This window comes from Botryllus schlosseri, chromosome 16, assembly GCF_051294905.1.
Source record: "Botryllus schlosseri isolate E-star chromosome 16, Bs_hap1, whole genome shotgun sequence".
Lineage (NCBI taxonomy): Eukaryota > Metazoa > Chordata > Ascidiacea > Stolidobranchia > Styelidae > Botryllus > Botryllus schlosseri.
The window spans coordinates 21999853-22026878 of record NC_137251.1 but is presented as its reverse complement, the minus strand read 5'-3'; the positions used below and the strand labels follow the sequence as shown (position 1 = coordinate 22026878).

Below are 27026 nucleotides of genomic sequence, written 5' to 3'. Positions count from 1 at the left end.
TACAAGCTGCAATTTTGAAAGTATCTAGCTCTGACGGGCAGCTTAACGCAGTGGTTCTGAAACTTTTGGACCGCGACCGCAATTTGAGTTTCAGTGACATCTCGCGACCCAATCCTCACACGTAAATTGAATGCATTTTTAATGAGCTGCGATTTCACGGGCATGTATGATATGGAGAGCGCGCTGCACAGCTTTACGGAACACGTCACTTGCGAAAAGATAAATAAAGAGTAATCGAACAATCAAAATCACTAAAAATCTTACAAATCACAAAAATCGTAAAATTACAATGATTGGGAAAACCGAATACAAATAAGGCCAGCTACATTGGCGAACTGATTCCTCTAAAAATGTACTAAAATATAAAGACTAGCAAATAACATGTGCAATCGCAAACAAGGGGTGCATGATTCTCCTCTACGGGTCGCATTTGAGCTGCTGTCTACTCGGAGAGCAAGGACGGAACTTTTCCATACCTTTAAGAAAGTTTAAGAATACCAGGCTTCACGTTTGCAAACCGTCTACCGAATCTATTTTTAAAAGTACTTGCAAGTAGAGGCTTGAATACTAACTAAAATACGCTGACTAAGTAGAACTACTCACTTATTTGAAGAGACTCTTCCAAGTACACAACTTCAATTATACAATTAAGCAATCAATATATATTGAAATGAACCCAAATGGGAACAGCTGACGCTCGTCAGGGGTAATCTTGTCATCGAGCTTGAGTCATCCGTGTGACATGATCGTTCGAATTTACATGCTAGTGACGTCATATTTTGTGATACGATTGTTGATATCCGATGTACTACCCAAATCCCTCCTAGCTGCTGATGATTAACCCCGACGAGTGTCAGCCGAAAATATTCCGGTTCATTTCCATATCGATACACAATTCCATTGTGCTTTGTTGCTGGCCTGCTCTGGTGCGCAGCGAGTGATTGATATATTCTGTTTTGCTTCATTCCAGGATACGGAAAGAGTCTTTGCTACCAATTCCCGCCGGTGTACTCCCATTCCACCGCGATCTGCATATCTCCGTTGATCTCTCTCATGGAGGACCAGGTCTTGAAACTGGAGACCAACAGCATCCCGGCTTGCTTTCTGGGCTCGGCGCAAGAAAATAAAAGTGAAGTCATGAGCGGGCTTTTTCGGTAACTAGCCATTATCAAAAAAATACCAAATCCTCTTTGATGTGATGTTGAACTGGCATTGTGGTGTAAAAGGTACATATTTGAACTTTGCACATGCACAATCGCACATCATCCACGATGCAGTAAATAGGTTGCAAATTTCTGAATTAAAACGGAACGGACTCGATGTCCATTTTTTTCATTTTGCAATTGAGATATAACACTGTATTATATTCAGCAGATCGAGTTTTGATAGGCGCTGTTGTAACTATTTTTCAATCTTTTTTCACAGAGGAAAGTACAGGGTGGTGTACATCACTCCCGAATACGCGGCGGTTGCATCGGAAAATCTGCGAGCTCTCAGCGAGACCGTCGACATATCTCTGATCGCCATCGACGAAGCTCATTGCGTGTCGCAGTGGGGACACGATTTTCGCGATTCCTATAGAAAACTGGGAAATCTCAAATCGTTACTGCCGAACGTATGTTGCATCCTGCTGTCGTGATGTTTGTTCAGTTTCAGGAAATGAAAATGCTGTGACCCTATTAGAAACACCATCTTACAGAATGATGTTTTCTCAGCTTTTTTTCGCTGAAAGTCTTTTGAGTATGCTGCCAGACTTGAACATCTTGGAATTTTTTGACTTTTCTAAATTAGAGTAGAGTTAAAATAATAGCTATACAATGTTTTCCTAATTAGATTTTCAAATAATGGAACATCAGACTTCAGACATAGTACAGGTTACTGATGATGAGCAGTGGTATGGTGTCGCTGATAATTCCGGCAAACATGGAACGGAGGGTTTCATTAATGGTATTGCGATCACCCGATATGCTTATATTCAGTAAGCGCCGGATTATATACCACGGTGTATTACATCATGATCTGACAAAAACGGTGTTGCCGCAGTTTAGGCTGGTTCTTATCAAGTTGGGAAGTTCAAGGTCTTGTCAAGTTTGGAAGATGCTATTGTATTGTAGGCAATAGCTTAAGCGTGGTTTTTTCGTAACATCTATATCCTGCTGCCAGGTTATTGAAGTGATAAAACAGAACACTGTGAGGAATTAACACGATCTGCGAATCCATCGGAAGCCATACTGGTGGAAAATTTCTGTGGGAGTTTCATAATGAAGTTATGTAGCCTACCTCCAAGAAGTTGTAGATTTCGTCATTTTACAATGCAGATCAAATCAACTATCACCCTTCTCCACTGCACAGGTTCCAATCCTGGCCGTGACTGCCACAGCGACACCCGCTGTTCGTCGAGACATCTGCACTTCTCTCAAGTTGAAGAATCCAGTCGTAACCCTGACAAGTTTTGACAGGTGAGACCAATCGCTATTTTAGTCGATATTATCTTAGTCACAGTATTGTCGTAAAGTCACTTTTGTCACAGTCTAAACGGAGAGGAGGGCTACCTTCGAGTCGCAGGTCATGTCAATTCATTGCACGCTATGACTCGAATTTAGATATTTCATTTTTGAAGGTGACTCGAGTCAAGTCAAGTTATTTAAGAACAATTTAAGTCACTATTCGTTCAGAATCGACTAACAAATACAGAATAATTTAGTATTGAAAATGGCTTGATCTCGCTTATATGACGAGTCGTGTCAAGTCGAGTCATTTTTGCGAAATGACTCGTTTCAGTTTTTTCGCAAAACTTGGATATGGAATCGGGGTCCGTTCATATCAAATCAGAGTTCATTATCTTGAGCATGAGAATGGCAATTGCATGCACGGCAAGCTTGGCTCGATTTCCGCTATGCAGTTCTCTTATAACAATTTCAAGAAAAGCACAAATTTGATTAGTACCGGTATCAAATGAGACCGTGGAAATCTTTCACGAATTAGATTAGAATTCGATGATCTGCAATTTCTCTAATTAGTCTAATAGGATAGCTGGAAATATGAGCTACTTGTCCAAATCTGACAACAATATGGATTTACACTTGTAAAGGGTCAACCTCTATTTGGACGTTTACAACAAAACAAGTGACCCGTCCGCCGATCTGCTTTCGCTAATGAGACAGAAGCCAGGGAAAGGGCCGGTTCGGTACGAATTTGACGGACCCACCATCATATATTGCCCCACAAAAAAGGTACGTTAAAGAAAATACAATATTGGTTTGTGGGACACCTTGTCTAGTTGGGTGCTACTCAAACATCTTGTCTATACCCATATTGTATTGTTTTTGGTGCGTTTTTATTTAGCTAATCTAAGATATTCTAGATGGGCTGTAAGCAAACTTTTACTAACTACTGGATTTTTGAGTTCTAGTTCTAGTTCTAACGCGAAACAATAACTTCATATTGTTAATTTATTCGCTAAAAGCTTTTCGACTAACTCTCATCAGTAGCGAACGTTAGTGATAGGGTGAATCAAATTCGAAATGTAAGAACTATTTTGTCTGTATGACGTAATAATAACAAAAACAAACTACTAGTAGACGGGCTAGATCGGTAGTAACGGTACAAAACAAACGTTAACGAGTACATATTCGGTTATAAATAACCAAAAAACACAACACATAACATTAATGAAATATTCACAAGAGTGTAGAGGCGTTCCTTCTGGCGACAGAGAATCGGCTTTCGTAGCTTTATGGTCGTAGATTCCAGGACCTTTAAATGAAAAAGAGAACGGCCACGAGCAAGTATAGAAAATTGACTGTCATTGTAATGATCAGCACATTCTGGATGGGATAAGAGATGCTGTCCAATAGACGAATTACAAGCAGTAACTTGATCATAATCACGCAGTGTGTCAACAGACTGCGATGAAGGAGTTGGAGAAACATTATTTATTCTAATTTGCCGTGGGACATGCTGGCGAATTCTATGCTGCAAGCGCTGAGACGTGCGACCTACATACCGACTGCCACATCGGCACGTGTATTCATATATTATGTTGCTTTGATTTGTCGCAGGTAGCACATCCTTTTGCGTTGCAGGCATCAGAGATTTCGTCATGAAGATTATCTGAGGTTCTACTTGTGAAAAACAATGACTCACTGACGATTTAATTTGTTTTTCAAACCTGTTGGACACTTTCCCAATCCAAGGAAGATGCAAATAAACAGGACATTTTCTAGGTCCAAACGGTTTAACTTTTCTGAAATCTTTGAGTTTACGATCTATGGTCATTTTAATGATATGATCAGGATAACCATTTGACTGAAAGATTGACCGAATGTTCTCCAATTCAGAATCAAGTTTGACTTTACTACAAATCATCAGAGCCCTGTGTACCAGAGTTCTTATCAAATTTACTTTGCGTTTTACTGGACAGAAAGAATCCCACGAAATGTATTGCCCACTGAATGTAGGCTTACGGTAAACTGATGTAACAAAATTAGCACCCGTCTTTTCCACTACAACATCAAGGAATGCTAATGAATTATTAACCTCTTTTTCCATGGTGAATTTCAGTGATGGGTGAAGACCATTCAATTTGCTCAGAAACAAATCACACTGGGCAGGCGCGTAGCCAGGGGAGGGGTTTCGGGGGTCGGGACCCCCGACTTTTGAAACGCGAAACCCCTTCCATTTACGCGAAACCCCTCTCGATGCATTTCAATATTTCGTCGGTCAGTAGCACTAGCTAATTTGCAGCACGCTCTTGCGCAATGATATGACCGATTTATAAGATGGCTTTTTTCTAGCGTCTTCTCTCGTGTGCACAGTAGACGAGAGAGGGCTTTTTTCTCGTGCGTGCAAGGGAGACAAGGTCATTATATCGTATAATGTAATCACAGTGACAGTGTAGCTACAACTCGTCGTGTCGCTTTTCCGAACGCGCGTAATCAGTATTAATAATATCGGATGTATTGCAGTATTCACCTCACTGGCGACGCGTAATTCATAATTGTCGCGTGGTCCGCGATCTCATCAAATTTAGAACTCTATTGGGTCTATGCTTCAACAATTGGATACTTAATCTCACGCATTCACCGATACACGGCAACGCAACTTTGATTTACAATTTGACGGCTTAATATCAACAAAGAACAAAGAAATAGCCACAGGTTATCTGAAGAACACTGTATTCAAACGGCATTCTTCAATCTACGCTAACATATTTTTGCTAAAATCCTTTAACACAGCCGGGCCAGGCTTGCGCGCGGCCGCGGCTAATTGGCTGGGCCTATTGCAGATGCGGTTCTTCAAGCCAGTAGAACTAGGCTTGTTAGAGACGTGATAAATCAGGCTAGCAACGATTGCCGAGCGCGCGCCAACCGATGACTTAATTTCGCAATCATCGGCACAACAAAAACTAACGAGAATCGATCTCGCTGAGATTATTGCGAAATTAAGTCATCGATTGGCGCGCGCTCGGCAATTGTTGCTAGCCTGATTTATCACGTCTCTTACAAGCCTAGTTCTTCTGGCTTGAAGAACCGCATATGCAATAGGCCCGGTGCGAACTATACCATCGCCTGCACAATCGCATCTGCTTTGCCTGTCCCGCACCATATCATCGTTGGCTTACACAACAATCGCATCCACAATACGCCCGATACGAAAGATATCATCGCTAGCCTAACGATCGCGTCTCAGGCCTGGCATGCTTTGGCTCCTATCTCTCGATGGATTGTATGCGGATTTGCGATTGTGATTAAAGAGTGACATCGCTAAACTGAATGACATCAAATGTCCGCAATCGACCTCAAACATGTACGACGACGACATTGTACGTGCGTACGCCGTACATACTTGATTGATTTTCGCTAATACTTGAACATAACCATCGGAAGATGTGTGTCAATGCTTGAGTTATAAAAGATGAGAAAGGTTTGAAATTGAACCACCTGAAAACGGTGCCATTATAGAACAGATTACATAACAACTCGGACATTTTGACTTGTGCAAATCGTCGCCGAGGTTACGTGATATGCGTTAATATGCGCGTAATACGCGTTGAGAAAGCTCGCGTATTCAATTGTTCGCGAGAGATCAGGGACTCGTTAATTAACAGCACTTCCGGACACGTTGGCAAGCTTATCATACGCGTAAGTTCGTCAACGCGATGCGATTGTAAAATCGTCATTTACGCACTACTTAACCCTAATGAATTGATGCTATAAAAATCGAAACCCCGCCCTCTTCATTTCAAACCCCTCCCATATTTTTCGGCTGGCTACGCGCCTGACACTGGGATTCATTTTCAAATATGGCGAAGGTGTCATCAACATATCTTTGATACATTAATGGTCGATCAATATCTTCGAATAACCGTTTTTCGTAATACCCCACAAAAATGTTAGCCAGAATGGGACCAAGCGGCGATCCCATTGCAACACCATCGATCTGTGTATATATGGTGTTATTGAAACTAAATTCGACATCACAAGTGATCAATCGCATTAATTTAACAAAAGAAGACCTCGAGAATGGAGGAGATGGAAGGACACCACCATAGAGTTCATTGGCACAAATCTCCATAGTCTCTTGAACTGGCACGTTCGTGAATAAACTAGATAGATATATCAAATGAACACATAGAGATTCCGGACTCATCGAGATCAACATTACGAATGGTATCAGCAAATGTGAATGAGTCACGAATGCAGTTACCACCATAGAACAAACTCACCGGCTCAAGATATCTCGCAATCCACTTCGCGACTTTGTGATACGCTGATCCAACCATCGATAGTATCGGACGTAAGGGTACATTCGATTTATGGGTCTTCGGAAGACCATACATACGTGGTCGAATGGAGCCAGTGGGTCTGATGTCGTCGTATTCAGCAGAAGAGATTTTTCCCGCCTTCTTGAGGGTCAATAGTATACGCTGAATACGAGCTTCTATCTTGGAGGTGTTGTCATTGTCACACGCAGGGCCAAGGATTTCAAATTTAGACTTGTCGCCAAGAATTGAATCCATTTTAGAAATGTAGTCACACTTATTCAAAATGACTACACCAGGTCCTTTATCAGGTTTGGTTATGTGAATTGACTTATTGGATTTCAGGGATCTGATGCTCCTGTAGCAATCGGACGTCATCGTGAAATCACTTCTGTCGATTGCAGTTCCACAAAAACCATGCGCTAAGCTACTTAGTTTGGCTTTAAGTGCCACAATTTTCTCACTGTGTTCCTTAGCTCTGCTTTCATCATCAAATTTCTGGTGATGATTCTAGTTCTAGTTCTAGTATCAGATTTTGAAAAGTGAGTAGCCTAGTTCTAGTTGCGGATTCTGAGAAGCGGGTAGTTCTATTTGAAGATTTTGAAAATCAAGTAGTTTGTACCAGTCTGGCTGTTACAATTTCTCTATCAATTTATTTATTGTCTTGGATATTTACAATTTTTGCTACATTTTTTTCTTTAGCTGCTCTTCGAACTAATATTTTCTAGATGGGCTGTTGGCAGATTTGTACAAACTACAGGAATTTTTCGTAGTTCTAATCCTAGTTCTAGTTGCGCGCTTTGAAAACTACCAGTTTGTACAAGTCTGTCTTCACTACCAATTTATTTATGGTGTCGAAAATTGATGGTTGATGGTAGGATTTATCGTAGCTCAGTGGTTCTATACCGACAAATAACCTATAGTACAATTTTACATCCCAATTGCAAAATGGAATAATTTGCGTGCTTTTCCTTTCATTCGAGAAAGAAACATCAAATTTTAAATCAATTTAAAAATTCACAACATGTTTTCCTGCATCATGTTGTAATACACAGTTCACGGACTCAATGTAAGTCACAATGCTAAAATAGTTGTTCCAATCTGTTTAAAAATGACCCAGAACTCTTCAATACCGGTTATACTTGAAAGCTGAGACATTTTAAACAAAATTTGTTACATTTCGTCAGTACTATCTAGCCACATTTGACGGTGTATAGAATGTAACAAACAGAAAAGTCGCAATTCTCCCTAAAGCAACCGAACAATGGAAATCATAGAAATGGCTGTCTTGGTCGTCAGAGTCTCGTCAAAACACAAATCAACTCGAGTCAGGTCTTTCGTTGTTTTTAAGAAAATGACTCGAATCAAGTCAAGTCATGACCCGACTCGTTACAACCCTGGGCATAAGCATTAAAATATGATTGTCTCATTTCAGGAAACTGCTAGGATCGCCGGCGTAGTGCAATCCCTCGGTGTACCATCTGCAATTTATCACGCTGGTAAGAACGGGCTTTGAGATTTGTCATTTTTAACAGCAGTGTCAAAAGGCATGGTTCAAAGACTCAAATAATCAAAATCGAATCTTCATTCTAATGATCTCGGTCGAACAGTGAGAGTGGGTTCTTTCCAGTAGTAAAATGATACGGTCCATGCAAGAATTATAGTTTTGATAGTATTATCCTCTGTGTAAGTCTTGAAACCACGATTGGTCGTCCGTCGTATTGCAGCATACGAAACATGTAGTCCAAAGTTACATACGTCACTGGAATTGACATATCTTAGAAGTGGTGATCGACCAACAGCATTGTCACAAAGTGCAATGAAATAGGTGTGATCGAAAAAATACCAAATTATCTTTCGTGTCATGTAAATCTGACATTATATTCTTAGTGGTCGCAAAAAAGGTACATGTTTGAACGTTCCACATCATTCATACTATTCTGACGCCATAATGAGGGATTCTTGAATAGTCGATTGTCTGGCCCTAGCGATGAGACAATGCAGTTTCTAGAAGTTGAACTGTTTGAAAATTTTTCACCTATTTACATTTGACGCGGTCAATCTGAACTCATTTTCAACTGCTTTAGACAAGTCCTAAATGAACCGGCCTAGCTATGGTAATATTTTCTCGCTGTATCAAGGTTTATCAATCCAAAGACGCAAGCAGGCGCATCACAGGTTTATGCGAGACGAGATTCAATGCATCATCGCCACCGTGGCCTTCGGAATGGGCATCGATAAACCAGACGTGAGGAGGATCGTACATTACGGCGCTCCCAAGGACATCGAGAGTTACTATCAGGTTTTGTGCTGCTGAGCTGCGTTAGTATTATAGCTACACAGTTTTTCCAAATTAGACTAGAATTAGAATAGCAACACAGTTTTTGTTCAAATTAGATAAGAATTAGTGTTATAGCTACACACTTCTTTTCCAAATTTCAGTTTAGAATTACTGAATACGTGAAAAGTTTGGCATTGAATGAATTTCACTTCATAGCAAATCATAGTTGGTTCTTCTAAGTACTAGAATAGCTAATGACTGCGCAGCAAGCTTGGATCGTTCCGTACGATACACTTCTCCTGCAGCATTTTCATGAAAAACCAGATATACGATTAGAATTTGAATTGCAGCACAGGAACATTTCACGGATTCGATTAGAATTAGATTACCAGGCAAATAAAATATGATCACAAAGAACAAAATACCAGTTCTACATCACATTAAAGGTTATTGTCTGCTTTTTTCCACCGCACTTATTTAATTGCACTTTATTGTACATTTGTCACATTATGCCATGCACCCGATCAAGGTTTACAGCTTTCTGAAGTCGAAAATTGTATTGAAACAATAATTCTTATTGATGAATCAACTCTTTATGCCCAGAATCGTATCATTTCAATATGTGACAAAATAATCTCTCAACAAATGACTTGAAGCGTTATCATTGAAACTCAGTCCAGATTAAAGGTGTCGAATGATAGTGTCCAGCCTTAATAAGTACTCGATGTGACCATGATTGTTTGCAGGAAATCGGTCGAGCGGGCAGAGACGGCCTACCTTCATCATGCCACACGTTTTTTTCGTTGGGTGACTTCAATACAAACAGGTTGCTATTTTGCAGATTTGTCGTATGAACGAGAAGCCAGCCGATTATTGGTTGTCAAGTGATTGGTTTGAATCATTTTTATTAATGAAATTAGCGTAAGATATGGGGAAAATAGCCATTGTATCATGGCGGCAGACTGATAGTATATATTTGTGAAAATTGCTTTAATAAGAGTGTCATTTAATCACGGTAGTTATTTTGTGAATGTCATGGTGATGCTTCTTGCAAGTTCTGAGTTAATAATAAATGTACACTACACATGAAATAAATCCACTCAACAGCACTACTTACTTGATTGCCTTTTATATCTTTCTTTTCTACGTCCACTTGAAGTAGTTTTGAAATGTCTTGGAACAGACCTGGGCATTAGGTTTGTTCCCAAAATAACCTTTTTTAAAAAATATTACTAGCTACTTGATAAAATTGTTCATTACCTAAAAACGCTGCACACTCATTTTTGCTCAATTCCAACCAGTAGAAGCAAAGTTATTGATGTTCAAAATTTATGATTTCAAATCTTAGTATTTACGGCGGGTTGATTTACTAAAAAACAATGAAAGAATTTGCTACCGTAAATACTATTGTGTTCAAATCCAAAAGTGTGTTCTCCAATTACTTTGCTTCTATCGGTTGGAATTGATCAAAAATTGGTGTGCATCACTTTTTAGGTAGCCTAACAACTTTATCAAGTAGCCAGTAAAATTTGAAAGAAACAGATATTTTTGAACATTCTTACTGGGCATTGTGCGGCCCGTGACGCGATTATGAAAGGCCCGTGCAAAGTTCCTTGGAATATAGACAATATAAATATATTAAGGAATATAATTTGAGACGGCATGATGAGAACAATTATGCAGTGACTTTACACTCGACTGATGCGGACCCGGGCCAGAAGCATTTTATCAAGGCATACAGAGCTAGGGACGCAGCCTGCCATCAACGCATCAACTTAGCAACAGTGTTATTCAATGTAATTCACTGCTTTCAATTTAGAAATGAAACTGTTCGCCGCATAACATCATCTAAACTTTCATCTCAGCCCGCGAATGTATTTTCTGCTTCACATTTGGCCATCCGGAAAAAGGCAATTTCTCATCCCTGTCTTAGAATATGCGTGCAAGTAGCCTGAAGTTCGAGTGTTGAGTAGTTAACTCTTCGATGATAGGTTTGAGTAGAATAGGAAGATGTGTTAAAATAAACACTCTTCAACGACAGTAGTACACGTAGGGAAAAATTGAATGATTTTAAAGCCTTCCAATAAATCAAAATTTGGAAAGTTGGAAATTGTAGAAGTAGCTCATGTAGACCTACCATCTTAAAATAGTACTTTGAGGTTTGCCCCGGTGGTTCGAAATTTCACCTCCCTATTTTGTGATACGATTGTTGCTTTTTCTAATTCTAAACTAATTTCTGACGATTACCCATGAGGAGTGTCATCCGAAAATATTCGGGTTCATTGGAATTGGAATTCAAATTGGAATTTAGAAACTCCGAAATGTCGTAAAATTTCCTATTCTGCTGCAGGTTTTTTCTGCGCGATATCTCAAACCCGAAATTCCGCGAACACAAGGCCGCCATGATCTTGAAGATGGAGAATTACCTGACGACGGTTGGCTGCCGACGCAAGTCTGTTCTATCTCACTTTGACAAACTGGCTCGTAGCAGCATCTCCGGTACTGAGAAATGCTGCGACAACTGCAAGAGAAGGTGTGTGGGTTGCATGGTTGTAATGACTCGATTCAAGTCGCAATTTTTCGTTGACTCGACATGACTCGAGTCATTTTTTTGAAAATGGAAAATAACTCGGCACGAGTTGAATCAATCTGTGCATTGACTCGATCTGTACTCAAGTTATTCCACGTGAATGGAGGCATTTTATTCGAGTCTCGCGTCTCAGGACCAATACTTCAAAATAGGCCCGGACACTGTCTTTTTTCTAGTTGATTAGACATGTTTTGTGTGAGGCAATGAGTATGTTATGAATCCGAAGCTTTCGATATCACCCAGTCGCGTCGCGTTACATTGTGCACAGACAAATCTCGCTAATTGGCAACGCACTTGTCGCAACGGTTTACCTCGCTCACATAAGCGACAGCAGGTAATGTCGTAAACGGAAATGCATTGCGATTCGTTCTAAATAACACAATCGGGACTTATGCCGATACATGCCAAACCGAATTCTAGGTATGCCGCATACCTAAAAAAATATCTAGGTATGCGTGGCATACCTTGCATACCCACGTTCGGCGCCTATGCTGTGCAGTGAAGAAGACGAAGCAAAAAAAGTCGGGAAAAGGTTTTTGGTCCCATTTTCTTCAGAAACTATCGCAATGCAACTGCGGCTAAAAGAATAATTCAAACTATCCAACAGCACGCCGTCATTGTGAGCTTCTTCACAATGCATGTGGTCGTTGTTTTCACTAATTGTGCAGCTTTTGGTTGATGAAGTTTGAATATCTAGTGCAAGCATCACAATTGTCTCTATGGTTGTATAAAATATACTAATTTCTATTGCTAAGTCGTCCTTTTACACGTGATCTTCTCCAGAGTCGAGTCGAACAAAAAAAGCGGTAAATCGTGTCAGGAAATTGCTACCGAGTCGGAAGAGAAAGATTTTTCCGCCGAAGCCAAGCAATTGTTCAGCGCAATAAAGATCACGGGAGAGAGATTTGGACTCGGAATGCCGACTTCTTTCGTCGCCGGATCCGTGAGTTTCAGTTTTTCCAAATTGATTAGAATTAGATCGAGGGAATTTACGAAACTTGAAAACGGAACCAGGTTGAGTTCATATCAAACCGCAGTTTATTTTCTCAAGCACGAGAATAACGAACATCTGTACAGTGTACACCGAGAGTGGTTCGTTTCGCACGATTCAGTTTTCCAGTAGCAATTTTCAGGATAGCCAAGAATTAGATTAGGATTAAAATGAGAGCCTAGAAACATTTCTCAAATTAGATTGGAATTAGTTAAGTGGCATTTCACGCTAATTATCTATGTAGACAACTAGAATTATCTTATTGTCCGAGTTTGCTTCCAACCAGAGTTGGATCAATTACATTATTTCAGTTCAATTACAATTACAATTACTTTCATGCATTTTTCAATTACATTACAATTACTCCACGCGAAAAATATCAAATTACAATTACAATTACAATTACTCCTTGCATGCTTCAATTACATTACAATTACAATTACAATTGCTGCTGTTGAACATGTATTTGAATCATAAATTCAACCGTGCTCCTTGACAACCGTAGCGTCGTATTTAACAACAATTCAAGTCTAGTTCAGATTGTGTAGTAATAAATGCGTTTATGTGCGTAAATAGTATGCTATGTAAGATGTCATTGTGACGCAATATAAGCGTGTTTTGTATGCTCTGTAATTATGGCTCACGTAATTGGAAATGTAAAATGTTATTTACCTATGAGTTAGGATTAAGGATAGGGTGCAGTATGTCGTTGAAAAAGTATTATAAAATATGCACGTGTTGGATTTGCGTATATAGTATATAATTAAAGAAATAATATTATTTTTATCGAGGAACGTAGGAATTAGGATGAGGAGTAAAAACAAAACCGTGCTTTGTCAGATAAGACGTTATATAATACCCAGTGGTCTGGTTATAGTTAGCCAGACGAAGTAACGATGCAGCATCGTGATCTGAAATCGTATTGTAGATTGCCAACCCACGGATAGATGCGCATTGCGCAAGATGTGAGTCACGGATGAATGCACCGACAAACGTAGGCCTACTGCAGAGCCGGCTAAAAGCAGCAAACTTTATAGTCCTAGAGCTCGCAATCCATGCGTCCAAATTTGATGCATCTGGTCTTTATCGTAAGCTATTGATGTACTAATTCCGAAAATACAAAATAAAATCTCGTCAGGGCAATGTAACTGCTCCAAAATAGCCGTTTAAGGCCGACTGTTCTGAAAAGTGAGAGCGCTGCAGCAGCATGACCACAACAATTACCAATTACGCCCAGCGATTGTTCAGAACAATGCCGATTCCCAGACTTTCACGACTATTTTGGGATGGTTCCATTGCCTGGAAATATACTTTTATTGCGGAATCAGTGCGACACTAGCTTTCGATTAGGACCATACATATCAAATTTCGACGCTTGGATCGTTAGCTATCGGACAATCAATTCTGCTGCTTTTAGCCGGCTCAGCAGTTCGCTTCTCGGCGTATCCAATCGTGAGTCACATGTTGCGAATCCATCCGTTGGTTAGCAATCTAAATATTGTATACAATAGCAGCCGAGACCAGCATAGCGGTAAAAATAAAAAAACTTCGCCCGCAAGGGCGCAGTCAAGGATCCACCATGGATCCACCAAATTCCTTGTCGACATTTAAAGAGAATGCATTATAAGTCAATTATTTTATGTTGTGCTTGTCAGGTCTCAATAGCAATTTAATGTAATTGAAATTGTAATTAAGCAAAATATTTGTCAAATTACAATTACAATTACACAAAATAAAAATGCTTCAATTACAATTACATTACAATTACATTAAAAAATGTAATTAATTACATTCAATTACAATTACAAATTACAATTGATCCAACTCTGCTTCCAACATTTATAATAGACTACAATCCGACTCGAGCAGAAGTATTGTTGTCAAGCGTAACGACAATTCGATGATGGGTGCAAAAAGGCTGGTAATGAAATTCTAATCTAATTTGCGAAATGGTATTGCTTTCTCATTTTAGTTCTGGCCTTTTTGGTTTTCTTGAAAATTGTACACAAACTGTATCGGGCTAAAACGAACCGATCTTGTACAGATATTTTCATTTCTTGTGCTTATGTGAATGGCAGCTAATTTGATATGAACTGAGCTTGATTTCTGTTGTATTTCTCACGAATTTGGAATTTATTTACTCTCCAAGTTCTTGTATTGAGTAATTGTATTAAGATAATTACATATAGACTTGACAGCTAAGGCTGGACCATGAGGTCATTGCAAGGTTCAAGTCCAATCTACCAATCTGAATTATACAATCCAAAAGATACGGGATAACAAACCATCTTTCTACTACAATAATTAGTATCATGATTATTGTTTTTGGCAACTTTGTCATGTGAATGTCCTTGTTTGCGCGCTTCAGAAAAACAAGAAGATGTTCCCGAGATTTTTGAACCACGGCCAGTTCGGAATGGGCTCGAATCACACCCAAAAATGGTGGAAGGCTCTCGGAAAGGCGTTGCTCAACGGAGGCTATCTCAAGGAAAAGCAAATGAGGAAAGGGACCTTTGGCGCTTCCATTGGTGAGAATCGCTGCGGGGTGGACACAATGCTTCGGGTGCACTGGTCCAGGGTTATAATGACTCCACATGAGTCAATGTCAATTCCATGTATCCAATGACTCGACTTGTACTCAGTCATTTTGCATGACTCGACCAAGTCATTTGATCAGAGACAGTCAAATCTAGGAATATAGATTGGCTTTTGACTTGGTTACTACCCTGCTTTGCGCTTCCAATATAAATAGTTAACTCTGTAAGCTTATGAGTTACTGTGTATGGTTGACTGACGAACTTTGATCAAGACCACCTTCACTGCAGAAAAATTTATGAACTTGGAGACCTTTCGTGTACCCCCTTTATCAGTAGTTAAAGGTAGGCAGGATTTTCGAAAATATCGTTGCAGTGTAATGAAAGTAGCCGATGCAAATTTTTCAAATTTGGATACAATCAAGTTCTTTTAAAACTTCATTTTTGTCCGGCCATATCTTGGCCATAGTAATGTTTTGTCGCATCATCTCAAAGTTAACCATGGCCATGATATTGTGGAATGAGTTCTGAAAACTTTTCAAAAACTTACTTGAAGGAAAGGAAATGGACGTAGTATATTTTTATCCTTGATGTTTTTGCGGCATATACACCGACTCATGATAGACATACACACGATCTGTGCATATGCATACCATGAGCGCATGATGTGCATATGCCGTTGGACAAGGAAGGTGCAGATATAGCCTTCTACGGCTTTCAAAGTCATGCACCACCCCTCCATGCTATCCCAGTAATGCATGAGCGCCAAGCAGGGAAGTCATGGATACCAGTGTTACTAATCAGGTCTTTGGTGTGACCCGGCCAAGGATCGAACCCACGACCTACCGATCAAGAAGCCGGACGCTTCACCGTTGCGCTATCTTGTTGGTTCGATTTGGTCAGAATATGTAGAATAATTCCACAGTGACGATATGTCCACCATGGTTCTTGGCAATTTATCTTGTAAAAGTAATGCTAATTCAACCCAAAACTGCATTTTACCTTTCGAAATCCAAATTGAAAAAGTCAGTAGTCTTGCCGAAAAACAGTTCGACTAGAAGTGCAGCAATCTTTAAAATCACAACCATTTGAGTAAACAGTGTGACATGCAAAACATAATTGGACATATGGAACTTCAACATACAATTGAATAGTACATTGATACTGAAACGAACCCGAATATTTTCGCCTCATATCCAGCAGGGGCGGGCAACATACGGGTGGGCCGGGTCCGAAAGGATTTTGTCCGGCCCGCGGACAGTTTTCCGTCTCGCATGATAATGTGGCCAGCGGCCCCAGTCTGTCGAGATTCCCCAATACTTGCCTACTTCGTCAAATTTTAGTGACTGTATGTTATTATATACGTGTATGTGTATGCGCATGCGCAGCGAGAGTGGAGCTTACGCTCAAGTTCGACGAAACGAGAAGACTTGCATTATCGGCATTTACGGGATCTACTCAACCCTAATGTCGTTTGTGGTAATCATAGTGTTTGTCGATTACAATGGTTATTTGCACCAGGCCGATATTTCATATTTTTGATTCCGTAACCGTCGACTTGTAGCAAGGCACACTTCTAGGCTTTGTAGGATACCGCTTATGTCAGGGGTCGCCAACTCAAAAACGGGTCGCAGGTCAGTTTTCAAATTTCGTAGAGGCCGCGGGCCACATGAATTCAATATCGAGATAAAATAGACCACACAGTTGAACAACTTATTATCGGCGAGAAATGACTTTGACGTGACACTGCTGTCGGTAAAATACATTCATTATATACGATTTTTTTTCTTTGTATAACTGGGTAAATGTGCGAATAATATATCGATTTAGCAATCCGTCCCGCCAAGTACTTGATTTTCCTATATCTGGCCCGCCGACTGAAGAAGTTGCCCGCCCCTGTCGTAGACGATTGGCAAGAACATTGTATGTCAACAGTCGTGTCACCGAATGTCGCCATATTTGGTCACACGACTGTTGATGACTAGTTGCCAACAAAAATGTTTTGGTTTATTTCAATGTGTATATATTATTCAAAAAGCTACCTGAGTAGTGTGAAACAAGTGGGAGTACTTAGTTACTGACTGCCTCTGTTCAGAGATCACCATGAAGGGCATGGAATGGATGAACAAGCGAAATTTCTCTCCCGACCTTAAACTGATGTTGCCGCCGACGGTGGATCTGATCGAGAAACAGCCGAGAACGTCGCACAGCAACCAACCCGCGACAGCGTTGGATCACAACGAACAGTATGTCGTTTTTTATGTATGCCGTTTAAGCAGACTTGTTGAAACTACTAGTGTAGCGTCAGGCTTCTTGATCGGGTAGGTTGTGGGTTCGATCCCCGGCGGGGTCAGACCAAAGACCTAACCAGTAACGCTGGCATCTGTGGCTTCCTGCTTGGCACTCAGCATATCCGGGATAGCATGAAGGGGCGGTGCAAGACAGAGAAAGCCTATAAGGCTATTTTGTCACCTGCCTTGTACAGCGTCATGTGCAACTAAATATAAAACCAGTCCCTTTTCAGAACTCACAACTAGAATTAGAACAAGAACTACTGGATTTTCAAAATTCGTAACTAGAACTACTCAATTTTCGAAATGTGCGACCTTGAAAAATTCGCAACTAGCTATAAAGCACAACTACTACAACTAACAACTGATCGCCCAAATTACCTCAGAAATTTGGGAGATAGGGTCGGCATTTCAAAAGGATGGAGTTTCGATCCCTAAAATCCTCATGCCTATTTTTGTCGTCGGTTGACCAATTGTCGCGAACTTGATATTCTGGTGGTCTTATTAGAGTAGAGAGCAAAATCCGGTAATGCAATTCTAATCAAATTTGCGAAATGTTTCTATGCGCTGATTTTCAATCTCATATTTGGTTCATGAAAATGGTGCAGGGGAACGGTATCGTGCTGTACATTTTCCGTTCTCATGCTTACGATGTGAACTCAGATATTTTATGAACCAAACTTGATTTTTGTCGCATTTCTTACTGATTTGGAATTCAATTCAATTTCGAGTTTTTGGAAATTCAGTAATTCTAATCTAATTGGTTATAGGCTAGAGATCTTTGTGGCTATCATTCTAATTGCAGCATAGTAGGGAAATGCTGGAAATTTTCTAGTTGCCAGCAAAATTTTCGTTTTCTGCATAAGAAGTTTTCCTGTGTAACGGCACATTATTCGCTTACATCATCATTGAAATTAGTTTTTGAAAATGAAATCACACTCAGAAAAGTGAGATGACCCATATTTTGTGTAAGGAATCATCGATGATGTTTTCAATGGTATTCAGAATCCTGCCTTCTGTCGCGTCGAAGCACATCACGTCTGATCAACTCGAGAAGCTTTTACTCGGGCCGTTTATCATGAAGACCACAAAGACATCGTCGCAGCAAAACAAAAAGACGCAAGATATGGACCCGCACACCGGACCGCTGTATAATTTGTTGCTCTCGCTACGTAACAATATTGCACACGTATGTACTCGTGTTTTACGGGTTCCGTTTGTAATATAGCGGAGAATAAAACAGGCATCAGAAAATGCGGTTTGTCACACCATTTTGGAATTTCCAAATTCCAATTTCCATAACGAGTGTCAGCCAAAAATATTCGGGTTTATTTCTATTTAAATTTATTAATTCATTGTATATTAAAAGAAGAACGCTAAAATCATTCAACCTTTCTTCCTTGTCGACTGCCCATCACCGAAAATACATACAAGTTGGTAGGGCTTTGCGAAATCATGTACCTTCTGAATGACTCAATTCTGAATCTATTATTTGGCTTGTGATCGAGGCGAATATTCTAATATCGCTTGTTATGACGTCGCAGTTGTAGGGCAAATGTGGATAGTTCAAATGTACACCTTTTATGCCAACACAAAGAATATAATGCCGGTTGTACATTACATTCAAGATCATTCAGTATTTTTCAACTATACCTAAATCATTACACTTTGTGACAATACTGTGAGTGGATGTATGTGTCACTGATATCTCATTTCCATTACCGTGCTTAGCTTCGTATTACAGAATTTGTATGCTGCGATCAACCAATCGAGGTTTACAGCATTCCGCAGTGGAAAATGGTGTAAACACAGTAATTATCGTTGGTAAATTGACTATTTATGGCATGGAGTGTGTCAATTCAGTACTTGACAGTCATATCTCAATGATTAGAATCAATGCAGATTTGAGTGCTCAAATCATTGTACTCACCCCCACCGATAACTAGCACCTTAACTGATAACGCTGACAGCTGATAGATGATATATTTTCCCTCTATAAGCCCCTATAACTATTTCTAACATAGTGTAATACCAACTCCATATTCTGTTTATCATATTTTAATTTCCTGTAAACAAACACAATATGATTTCAGGACTTGGACATTCCTCCTCATTTGGTGGCCAACAACAAAGATCTGATCGAACTCGCAACGGTGAGGCCCAACAACAGAGACATGTTGCTTCTCGTCGATGGTATCTCGGTCGTGAAAGCGAACAGGATGGCCACTGAGGTTTTAGCGGGTGAGATTGATATCTTGAAAGTTTGTCCAGTGCAATAGCACTCACAGTTAGATAACTAGACAATTTTCAACTTTTCCTGATTAGATATGAATTACAAGATAGCTGCACAGTTTTGTTTGTGCTAAATAACTGAAACATGAAGTGAAATTAAAGTTGAGTTTTGATACGCAATGGCTAGTGCTGACTTGCGCGAAATGCCAGTCTATTTAGTCGATGGCCAATGAACTGCTGGTTTTATGCGTAGTTCTAATTGTGGATTTTGAAAAGTGATTAGCTGGAGTTCTGGTTGGTCATTTTGAAAATTGAGTACGGTAGTTCTAGATCTAATTATTTGGCTTTGAAAAGTGAGTAGTTCTTGTTCCAGTTACTAGTTTTCAAAAGTGAGTAGTTCTTGTTCAGTTCAGTGGTTCTCAATCTATTTGGCCTATCGGCACCCTCTCACAGGGAAAATAGTTCGTGCCATCCCTGTCGATGATTTCTCAAGACGATTACTAAAAAAAGAAACAGAAAAGGGCCATATTCACGCGTAATGTCACTGTTCAGTCTCCTGGGGTGACTAGAAAATGCAAGCACCTTGGGTCACACCTCAGCATCACGTCTCAATTAGCCGCGTGAAAACCTATGTTCAGTTATCATCGTCCTTAATGGTATCGTACTATATGTGGGCGAAATAACGTATCACCACCATTGATGTATCAGTAGCCAGTTCCAAAGCGTAGAAGATTTATCTGAGATTCTCCTCTCCTATGTTGACGAGCGTCTTTACAATAATAAGCCCTACGAAATACCCAATCAATCCAAGGAAAAGAATGAAAAGAATGATGAAGTCTAAGAAAAGATCGAGATCAAACACTGGCATTAGGTTGAGCGGGATGATGACTGTTTCGGCATCCTTGCGTCTGTTGATCGCATCGCATTTTACATAGTGTGTGATCGGGTGAAATAATAGAGCCATCGATTATGCCACACTAGGGATTTGGATTCCTACATTTTTGTTACAAGCCGACCTTGTTCACCACGCTTGCTAGCGGCACCCCTGAGCAATTTAATTGCCACACTAGTGTGCGGCGGCACACCAGTTGAGTACCACTGTCCTATGTACTAGTTTTTGAAAATGAGTTTGGAAAATGCAGTAGTTTGTACGAGTGTGACTGTGTGATTTTTTATCGTGTAGTGATCGAATCGTATTGCGAGGAACACGCGGCGAGCACCAATAATTTCCCAGAAGAAGAAAACGATCTGCTGGCATCGCAGGACAGCGAGAAGTTGAAAAACGAGACGGGCCTCGCTACAAAGAAAATGGGTGATTCGCAATTGATCACCTACAACCTCTTTCACGACCGCGGAATGTCGCTGGTTAGGAGTGTTTTTCTTTACATATACACATTTCGGTTGTTCAGAAAGAACTTTTTAAAATTTTATTGGCTATTCGGTAAAATTGTAATATTGGTTAAAAAATGATGCACAACAAATTTTGTCCATAACAATCACACTTGTTGTACCAATCTTTCTTTGTCAGGAGGAAATTGCGAAAGAACGCGGACTGCAAGCTTCGACTCTGGGCAGTCATCTTGCAGACGCGATATCGGCCGGTCACCCGGTCAATTTCAGAAGGCTGAAAATCACAAAGGAAATGATCGAGCAGGTGGAAAGAGCAATTAGAAAGCCAACTTTGAACTCCGGTAAGAAGAGTACTTCTTGATATTAGAAGCTGTTAGTAATGAAGCCATGACAATACACCTTCATTTGACCGAAGCTTTGGCGCGTTTCCAGGGATTTCAACACAATGTGAAAACAGAGTACGACGTCACCACTATGGCTCTTGGCAGAACGGAGTGCCTGCATAATTCCATTCTTAATCGTATCAGGCTTCGTGTCGCGTATTCCAGTATCACTCATTATGAGTATGGATGATGTGGAAATGGAAATGAGTCGGGTCCCTCGAATTTTGAACATGACTCAAGTCAAGTCACTATGTTTTTTCAGTGACGTCTCAAGTCACATCGCTCGAATTTTCGTGCTGACTCGAGTCGAGTCATCCCTGCATTGCTTGTCGTACAACCGTTACGACATCACAAGCGTCCTAATTGATTTTGATTTGTGTCGCACAGACGTAAGCAGATTGTATCCCATCAAAGAGCTGGTGGATATGCCGATCGACTGGGTGCAGCTGAAGATTGCCCGGGCTTTTCTCATGATCAAATACGGACTGACGACGTTCTCTGACACGAGGCCTGCCGCTACGAGTAAACGGTAGGTTTACAAGATGTTATGGACACGCATACTTGTGGGAAAATTTTTGATTTGAATAGTATTTATGGTGGAACACTCTTCAAATGTTAGTTGCAGAACTACCCCCGTGGTTGGAAGCGAGCCAAATTTGTGACGAATCATTTTTTAGACAACTTAACAATTTTATGGAATTGACCGTAAAATTTGAAAAAGCAATCTCATGTTTTTTAATTAATTCGACTCGAGTCAAAACGATAAAAGTGAGATTGACTTTTTACTCGGAACCTGGTGACTTGGTTACAACCCTGTTATATGGATTACAAGTGTCCAGATGCTGCCATTCTAGTTTATTTCATGCCGAAGCATAGCAATGGCTGTACCCTTCCTCGTGAGTAACATATATCTATTTTCATAACTTGTTGCAATAATGAGAAAACTTTGAATGGTTGCTGTCAGCAATTTGAGACCAAAACCCAATCCAGATTTGTTTGATATTTGCTGGAAACCATGTTTTCTCCCGTTATATATTCAGGGCCTCCCACGAAACAGCGAATAGAAAAGAGACTTCCAAAGCGGCCAATTCTTCAACTAAAACTCGTGACAAGTAAGTTTCTATATTTTGTAGCAAGCAACGTGTTTATAATTAAGATTTTTTCACTCCATCTAATTTTGACTGACATTCATTAGGACTTGATGTCCACAAACGATTTGCAATATATGCGAATGTGATGCATCATGTGATCCATCTGTGTGCTGATTGGTAGAAACTACCAAACTACTGTTTTTTTTTGTAGTTCTAGTTTTAATTGTGTTTTCTGAAAAGCAAGTACTTCTAGCAGGCTTGTAATGACTGTGTATTGACTCGACTTAGACTCGTGGCTCAGATCGACATTTCATTGTAATTTTGAAGAATAGTGAAGTCCCCACACTATTAGGATTTCGTCTATTGGTACTGGTACTTGAAAATGTGACGAGAAATGTCTAAAAGTGTGGGCAATTTGAATATTGTAAATGCGAAGCATTGGATATCACCAAACAGGTATAAAAAGGGGGTTAGGAAGACTTTAACTCGAAACTGAGCACTCAACACAATGACTTGACCTCAGACTTGGGTCATAATACCATGAATCGGACTCGACCCTCTGCTCGCTGACTTGGACTCGGAGTTGACTCGGTGGTGAATTGAAAATGACTCGAGTCAAAACTATAAAAGTGAGATTGACTTGTGACCTTGATTACAACCCTGAATTCTAGTTCGTTCTAGCTGTGCATTAAAAAATCAACTACTGGCATTTTAAAACTGGCTGATTCTAGAACAAGAATGAAAGACCTTGTAAAATCAGCAACTATCTAATTAAAACGCTAGTAACTAATAACTGATATTATGAGTTACTAAATTGCAAATGAGTGGAGTTTTATTGGAAATAAAATCGAAATTTTGGAAAGGCGGGGTTTTAAGTTTGAAATGGGATCCGTTTCGACCCCAAAACCCACCCCTGGCTGCGCCATTGGCTCTGAGCTAACAACGGCTGCAAGAACATCACGCAACAGAACATTTTTATTTCAAGTCCGCAACGAGAAGTGGAACAACTATAGTTGTTAGTTAACTAGTTTGGTAGATTGCTGACTCGGGACTAGTTTTGCTTGATGAGTTTTTTCCTTTGAATAAACGCTGTTTTCCTTTTTTCATAGACCTGCAGGGCTCGGCCTTCTGCCGTTATCTCAATCGCAAAACGTCGCAAAAGGAAAAGAAGAATTATCGTCGAGACACTTTCTCAAACCTAACACTGTCGTAATTCCGGCACATCAAAAACCCCCGACACCAACAACTGCTATGTCGCAGGTGCATAAGCCCGATATTCATGCGATGGAAAGCGCAGGTGTCATAGGAGGAGTTTGGCAACTGGAAATTTTTCAGCTATTCCAAATTAGATTAGAATTTGAATTATAACTACTAATTTTCTTCCAAATTTGATTAGAATTTGAATTACAACTACACATTTTATTCCGAATTATAACTGCATGTTTTCTTTTGAATTTGATTACAATTCGAATTATGGCTACACTGTTTTACCAAATTTGATTAGAATTAAAAGTATAGCTACATATTTTTGTTCATATTGTATTAGAATTAGAATTACTGAATTTGTAGAGAAATAGAAAAAAATTCACAAAAAGTTCACTTCATATCAAATCAGAGCTGATTCCCTTACAGTTCTCCTGTAGCATTTTCAGGAAAACCAGAGATTCGAATTGGAATTTAAATGAGAAATATCTCACAAATTCGACTACCGGCATTTCACTCGAATTGGTCTGTCATTCCTTTAATTTCAACATTTCCATTCAGGGTTCGAATCAAAAGAGAAATCTTCCGCCATGGGGCGGTCAAGGTCGCGGTGGCAAATTTACTTTCAAGAAAAGGAAAACAAACACTTCTCTCTTCTGATTCCTGATCAACGACGAGTAGAATATACTGCCTGCAATAGGTTGTACAGATTAAACTGACCGAAAATGGCATTGAGGGGAAATGGAAAGGAAAGATTGTTCAGCTATGAAGCGGTTTGGATGTATTTCGGAGTTGGGATGGAAATTTGTGGCCTTAATCGGTTTAAACTGGCAGAATCGACTTGTGCTCTTCTGCTTATTGGTAATGCACAGAGATGGACAAAATAGACTACCTGGGTGATTTGATTAGGCACCAAAAATAAAAATAATTCCAGTTCTACACAGCAACAAAGAACTTGAGTATTTTTTCGACAAAATCTATCTTGTTGCATCTTTTTGACGGTGCTCCGAATTAATCAAGACTTAGCAGAAATTCGTTTCGACAAACATGGTTAGATTGGCTCTACATGCGCTTCGATAGAGGCTTCCACGAAGAGAAAAAGTATGGAAGCTGTAGCTATTAGTGGAAAGAAGCATATAGTCGGAGTACTTCTCGATCCTAATCGTTGTGCCGACACCTACTAACCATATTGAACTGATTAGTATTAATAAGTCTGCTAGATAAAAAATAAAACTAGCAATGGTACTGTCACTTGCAGACGCAAGAAAGGTGCCTAAGAACTGTGATGAAAATTCGAGTCAGTAAGATTTTGGTGAATTAGAGCAGCGCTACAATCATTCTCGAAGGCCCGCATTTTATCCTTTAACCTTATCAGCAATGTTCCCTCTCATTTCTGACGAGCTGCACACACTCACCTACTCACTGCGCAGACCCTTGGACAACAGTGCGTAATGACTTAAAAAGAGTAAGTCATCACTTCGGATTTTGTATGTGCAACTTACATTTTCTGTGCGCAGCTCAGCGGGAACATTGCTTATCAGTTGCATTACTATCCAGGGATATCTAGTTCTAGATATCCCTGTTACTATCACCAAAGTCGATCGGCACCAATTGGCTATTTTCAACTGCACAAAATTTGTATTGCATAGTATATGTGACGCACTCCGACATTCAACGTTTCATGGTTCTTGTTTAATGCATTTACAATCTGTATGCGACATTTCCTTGCCGTTGATTCAATCTGATTTTCGTCAGTTAATATGTACGTCCAGGTATTCGTATTTACATTTTTCATGTTTTCTTTGCAATTATATCTTTGATTTGGATATATACGTGTGCTGTACGTAAGCAATATGATGACGCGGCTCGAAGCTCGTCTAATCTAGGTAGCATGGCGATTACCTGAGAGAGAGAGAGTCTTTATTTTCGTCCAACCAAAATACATAAAGGAACAGACGGCAATTTTGGTGGTACAGAAAATATGCATGCACATTATTCGGTATCAGATAGGAATGATCGATACTACTGTGAAGGTCAACTAGTCTGATCACATCAGCATCAAGGTACACTTGATTAATGCTGTTGCAATCTTGAGTGTATTGCTTTTGTACAATGATGAGCAGGGATTGTATAGTATGGTAAAGTCGTATCCAGCAGTAAAATGTGTGGAGAGTTTTTTCCTCTTTCCCTCTACATACAGTTGGTAGTTGTGAGCAAGGTTTTCAAGCTGTGCAATGTGCATGATGAAGAACAGATTTCGTGCAAGAATATACTTACTTATGGATTAGCGTCAAGTTCATCAATCGCAGTGAAACGATGTTTGAAAATGTAAATATGTAGTTTGTTGTGTTTTGTTTTCTGATTGCGTACACTTATGGAACATTTTAAGGGGTGCGCCGATACGCCGTTGAAAAAGGTTTGAGATCACTCACACTATCCTTGGAAATCTGCGACTCGATGACGAAGAGAAATGACTCGAATTGTTGTCAGAATCAAAGAACGTGTGACACTAGGCCAAGTTTTTGCAACTTTCTTTTCCAGCTTCTTATGGTTTTTTAAGCTGTTTCGAGGGATTTTATAGTGCAACTTTTCTCTATTTTTCACACCAACTTTTATCAAATATTGCGACAAAAACATGCTATAAACTATTTCTGGTATGGATCTATTGTCTTTGATTTAACAAAGAGCTATATGATGGGTCAACTTTTTCGGGCCAAGAGTGAGTTTTAATGCCTTGGGATACGTTTGAAAAGCTAGGGGGTTTGGGATGTGTTATTCGACTAGGGGGAGGGGATAATCGCTATGCTGTTTGGCTTTTGAGGGAAAATTACTCCCACATTGCGTAATTTTCATGCTGTGTACCGGGAAAATGTAATTTTTGGCGGTTTCGTCAGACCGTTAAATAGCGAATCAACAAATTTGATTTAAATTTAATTTATACAAAGTATCTAATACCATAATGATTCAGCAAAAATTATGAATGCAACTTTTGTAAAAATTGAATGCTACTTTCTCGCGATTTTAGTGCAACATAAACGAGACGGACTCTCAGCATTCCCGTGGCCACTCACTGGCCACAGATTTTTTTTTGTGGCCGGCCACAAATATCCTGTGGCCTGCCATGAAAAGTGCTATTCCATCATAGTGTCCTATATGGTGTGGACACAGGCAAATCTCACGCCTCAGTGAAATTGCATCACGTCACAATTTCCATTTGGCTACAGGCAATTTGACGGTCATTTTTGACCGGCTTGCCGAGCATTAAATTTGGTAAAACAGGTATCAATCGAAAGCTGACTGTCCGCTCGTGGCCCTGG

The 27026-nt window shown here is 39.9% G+C and overlaps 1 protein-coding gene across 1 annotated transcript in view; it reads left to right on the top strand.

Moving 5' to 3' along the window:
- Window positions 1-25537, top strand: part of LOC145458308 (bifunctional 3'-5' exonuclease/ATP-dependent helicase WRN-like) — a 35318-nt gene extending 9781 nt beyond the window's left edge. Inside the window, exons 7-25 of the mRNA XM_080336640.1 lie at window positions 971-1154; window positions 1426-1615; window positions 2353-2459; window positions 3092-3233; window positions 8199-8262; window positions 8905-9065; window positions 9791-9870; window positions 11395-11577; window positions 12418-12577; window positions 14994-15153; window positions 17255-17405; window positions 18456-18639; window positions 19544-19691; window positions 20866-21047; window positions 21211-21373; window positions 21803-21944; window positions 22456-22527; window positions 23616-23766; window positions 24271-25537. Of these exons, the coding sequence (XP_080192766.1) occupies window positions 971-1154; window positions 1426-1615; window positions 2353-2459; window positions 3092-3233; window positions 8199-8262; window positions 8905-9065; window positions 9791-9870; window positions 11395-11577; window positions 12418-12577; window positions 14994-15153; window positions 17255-17405; window positions 18456-18639; window positions 19544-19691; window positions 20866-21047; window positions 21211-21373; window positions 21803-21944; window positions 22456-22527; window positions 23616-23766; window positions 24271-24369 (2723 nt within the window). The 3' untranslated portion in view covers window positions 24370-25537. The remainder of the gene's footprint in view (window positions 1-970; window positions 1155-1425; window positions 1616-2352; window positions 2460-3091; window positions 3234-8198; window positions 8263-8904; window positions 9066-9790; window positions 9871-11394; window positions 11578-12417; window positions 12578-14993; window positions 15154-17254; window positions 17406-18455; window positions 18640-19543; window positions 19692-20865; window positions 21048-21210; window positions 21374-21802; window positions 21945-22455; window positions 22528-23615; window positions 23767-24270) is intronic.
- Window positions 25538-27026: the final 1489 nt, after the last annotated feature.